This window comes from Gossypium arboreum, chromosome 6, assembly GCF_025698485.1.
Source record: "Gossypium arboreum isolate Shixiya-1 chromosome 6, ASM2569848v2, whole genome shotgun sequence".
Classification (NCBI taxonomy): Eukaryota; Viridiplantae; Streptophyta; class Magnoliopsida; order Malvales; family Malvaceae; genus Gossypium; species Gossypium arboreum.
The window spans coordinates 19,963,560-19,965,603 of record NC_069075.1 but is presented as its reverse complement, the minus strand read 5'-3'; the positions used below and the strand labels follow the sequence as shown (position 1 = coordinate 19,965,603).

At 34.7% G+C, this 2,044-nt stretch overlaps 1 protein-coding gene across 2 annotated transcripts; it reads right to left on the bottom strand.

Moving 5' to 3' along the window:
* Positions 1–405: 405 nt before the first annotated feature.
* Positions 406–1,776, bottom strand: LOC108485835 (transcription factor JUNGBRUNNEN 1-like). Of its 2 annotated transcripts, none has more exons than XM_017789683.2 (3): positions 1,443–1,776; positions 1,038–1,348; positions 406–955 (listed from the first exon to the last, which is right to left on the bottom strand). In XM_017789683.2, exons 1-3 carry the CDS (start codon positions 1,666–1,668, stop codon positions 575–577), a joined length of 918 nt encoding a protein of 305 aa, XP_017645172.2. In that variant the 5' UTR covers positions 1,669–1,776; the 3' UTR covers positions 406–574. The 2 variants fall into 2 exon arrangements, with proteins under 2 accessions (XP_017645172.2, XP_052885990.1); XM_053030030.1 differs by having other exon boundaries at positions 1,038–1,345; positions 1,443–1,741.
* Between the last annotated feature and the right edge of the window lie 268 nt (positions 1,777–2,044).

Sequence of the window (2,044 nt, the reverse complement as noted above, 5' to 3'; positions counted from 1 at the left end):
AAAGAGCACATCAGTGCCTTTCAATGTTCTGAATTGTGTTCCAACAGTGTTTTTTCAGCAACAAATTTCAAAAAAGAAGAATAGTAGTAATTTCACAACGAAAGTGAGTGATAAGTTTGTCAAAAACTACAACAAAAGAAAAAGGAAAAGAACATCAACGCGTGAGCTAGTATATTAGATGGTCGGCCATGGAAAGTAACTTGGAATAGTATATTTCTGGCCTTACACCATGCTGCAATTTAAAACCAAGAACAGCCATGGCCATGTTCTTTTTAACTCACTATTATACCAAGTTTAAATTAGCTTGTATTCTCTAAAATGTTTTTCATCCTAAACACATTAACCTGCTATGATTCCCATGAACTAAAACTAAAAAAAAAAAAAGAAGAAGAAGAAGAAGAAGAAAAAAAAAACCACATCTCTCTATTTTTTGTGATTGTAGTCTTCATCTAGTTTTACTACACCAAAAATCAAACAAGAGCATCCAACTTAAAATGGATCGGTATATATTCTTCAAAGAGATTCATGGTTATCTCGAGTTGTGTATATATATATATGTATATCCCTTAAACATCTACCAATCACTATATTGCAGTGATTTAGCTATGGTATAATCAACTACAGGCCTAAGTTCATCCCAGTGTTCTTGTCCGAAGTATTCATCAGCTGCATTTGGGTTAGAAAAGCTTAAATATGATGGAAGCACTTGAGTTGTTGCTGCAAACAACTGGTTCCCTCCAAGGAAATGATCATTCTGAAGCTTCCTTTCGATCCCCTTATCATCTAAAACTCCGAAATTCTCTACCTTCAAACTATTTTCCGATTCTACACTGCATGCTCTAGAGCTGCTGGCACTAGTATTAGTATTTTGTTTATTCTTCTTATTTTGCCAATCTGATGCAAACTTTCTACTTGAAACATCCCGTTTAAAGATTCTGCAAAGTGTCCAAACTTCCTGTAACAACTCCCTCATACAAGATTAGAAAAGGAATTTCAAGAGAGAGAAGGAAATTTTAACTAGTTGAAATGGATCTTACAGCTTCTGGCAAGTTGTCCTTGTTGGTGCTTGAGAGAGTAGTTGTGGAGGGTGGTGGGAGGCGAAATTCATGCATCATCCAATCAGTTTTAGTGCCTTTCCCTGCACTCCCCTTGTAATAAACCAAGGATTTCTTCAGGCCTATGCAATCATGAAATCCACCTACCGAATATATAGGCTTGTCGATCCCAGTAGCTTTCCAGAATCCCGACCCTGTTACCCTGTTTGGCCTTATGCTGTTCCTGTATTTTCTTCCTCTTCTACAAAAGAAGTACCATTCTTTCTCTGTACCACTGCTCAGTTTGCTAACTTCTGCACCATAATTAGTTAGCAATTAATAAAAAAAATAGTACATAAAGAAACTGTGAAATTAACAAGAAAGAAAATGAAGATTATTGAATCATACTTGGAAGATCCCAAGGATCATGTTTGTAGATATCAACATGTTTGATTATGTCAATACTAAAGAGTTTCTTCTCCACTTTCCTTCTAAGATAAAACCCCACAAGCTCTTCGTCAGTAGGATGGAATCGAAAACCAGGGAGCAAAACATCTTCATCTTCAGAGATCATCTTCTCCATCACCTCCATTTCTATGCGCCTTACTATTTCTTTTACCACTTTAAGATACATTAACGTAACAGGCCTTATATTGTTTTAAGATGTGACCATGGGTTTTTAGTCAAAGTCAGCCTGTTTGACTGGAAATATGAGATTGCTTGCTTCATATTTGAAGACTTTATAGCCGGTAGAGATTTTGTTGGTTTGTAGATTTTTCACCAAAGAAAAAGACAATTAAAATCTTTATTTGAGAAAAAGAAAAAGAAGAGAGCATTTGTCCCTGGAATATCTAACAAGAAAAAGAAAAGTCATTATAAAAAGGTTTGCCTTTTTCACTAAATATCTTTCAAACACTCCTCTATCTTTTAAAATTCGATATTACATTCTCTCTTTAAAAATATAATGTATATTACCGTCATATCCAATCAAAAGTTTATTTTTAATATTG

Bases quoted from the DNA above. Each gene is read 5' to 3' on its own strand.
- LOC108485835 (XM_017789683.2), bottom strand. From the start codon at position 1,668: ATGTATCTTAAAGTGGTAAAAGAAATAGTAAGGCGCATAGAAATGGAG. The intron at 1,349-1,442 runs GTATGATTCAAT...ATTATGGTGCAG, and splicing joins TGATCCTTGGGATCTTCCAA to AAGTTAGCAAACTGAGCAGT. The intron at 956-1,037 runs GTAAGATCCATT...GAGTTGTTACAG, and splicing joins AGGACAACTTGCCAGAAGCT to GAAGTTTGGACACTTTGCAG.